Source organism: Brassica oleracea, chromosome C4 (assembly GCF_000695525.1).
Source record: "Brassica oleracea var. oleracea cultivar TO1000 chromosome C4, BOL, whole genome shotgun sequence".
In the NCBI taxonomy this organism is placed as follows: domain Eukaryota; kingdom Viridiplantae; phylum Streptophyta; class Magnoliopsida; order Brassicales; family Brassicaceae; genus Brassica; species Brassica oleracea.
Genome location: NC_027751.1, coordinates 53,661,755 through 53,663,224, shown reverse-complemented (window position 1 = coordinate 53,663,224; position 1,470 = coordinate 53,661,755). Strand labels below are relative to the sequence as shown.

Below are 1,470 nucleotides of genomic sequence, written 5' to 3'. Positions count from 1 at the left end.
AGCACCAGAACGGTTCACGGACAGCCTTGTAGCGGACCTTTTGGCTACCGAACCAGGAACGTGGGACATACATAAGATTCGAGAAATTATTCCCAACATGGAAGAAGACATCTTACGTATAAAACCAAGCTTACTCAGTCAACCAGACAAACTCATATGGTTAGGCAGTAAGTCAGGCAACTACTCCACAAAGTCTGAATACACCATAGCATTAAACTCCTCCTCTGATGCACAAACAAGGACGCAAGAGGAAAGTCCACAATGGTACAAAAATGTCTGGAACCTCAATACGACACCTAAAGTGAAGATGTTTGCTTGGAAAGCACTTAAAGGAGCTATACCAGTAGGAGTGCGCCTGGTTGAGAGGCATATTAATGTCGACCCAAGCTGCAAGAGGTGCAGCCAACCCGAGTCTATCATTCATCTTCTCTTTCATTGTGTTCATGCACAACAGGTATCGGAACTCGCTCCCCTAATTGGAAACTTTGATTTTAGAGGAATGATAGATTTGAGGATGAGTTGGCCTGTGTTATGGGCGCTACCTAGTGCCCCACCAACCGGAATAGTAGTAGGACAGCTTGTTCCATGGGTGATGTGGGCTTTGTGGAAGGACAGGAATAAACTTTATTTTGCTGGTAACTCTGTTTCCCCTGCGGATACTCTGCTATCAGCAATCACCGCAGCAAGAGAATGGTCAACTAATCAAAGTAGCGAGAAGGTTTCTTCTCCAAAAAAACGTTTGTACACTCCCCCAAACATCCAGACAAACGCTGTCTGTGTGCGCTCAGATGCAGCGTGGAGAGCCCTAGATAATGTTGCCGGACTGGGATGGACAGTGACAGACGCAGGGCAAACACTATCCTTCCAAACTCGAACACGGTCGGTGAGCTCACCCCTTCTTGCGGAAAGTTTGGCTCTTCGAGATGCCCTTCTCTGCTGCAAGTCAAAGGAATTCACTTCTCTAAGATGCGAATCGAACTCATATGAGCTTATCAAAGCTATCAATACCAAGGAACCTATTGCAGAGCTGCATGGATCGCTCTCAGACATTCACGCTCTTATTTCCTCCTTCTTTTCTGTATCTTTTAATTGGATCCCCCGAGATCTCAACCTTGTTGCTGATAAACTTGCAAAGGATGCTGTGCTGTTAGGTGAAGTCTTTATGACTCCCACCTAATTCTCGTTATGGAAGTTAATAAAAGTTCTGTTCAAAAAAATAAAAATAAAATGCTATTCAACTTGGTAGGTAACATGGAGAATGGAGACAAAGCTTGTGATGGGTATCACAAGTACAAGGTTCGCTTTCTCTTTCTTTGGACTCTAGTGCAAACTCTATGTTTTATTAGATTGGCAAAGTTGTTATCACCACTATGACATGATTTTCAATTGGGACTCTGCAGGAAGATGTGCAGCTGATGGTGGAAACTGGCTTAGATGCATTCAGATTCTCCATCTCTTGGTCTAGGCTTA

General features: G+C 44.1%; 1 protein-coding gene across 1 annotated transcript in view; it reads left to right on the top strand.

Moving 5' to 3' along the window:
- Positions 1 to 9: 9 nt before the first annotated feature.
- LOC106339250 overlaps positions 10 to 1,470 on the top strand; it is a 2,691-nt gene continuing 1,230 nt past the window's right edge. Inside the window, exons 1-3 of the mRNA XM_013778034.1 lie at positions 10 to 1,151; positions 1,247 to 1,296; positions 1,401 to 1,465. Coding sequence (XP_013633488.1) covers positions 98 to 1,151; positions 1,247 to 1,296; positions 1,401 to 1,465 — 1,169 coding nt within the window. The 5' untranslated portion in view covers positions 10 to 97. The remainder of the gene's footprint in view (positions 1,152 to 1,246; positions 1,297 to 1,400; positions 1,466 to 1,470) is intronic.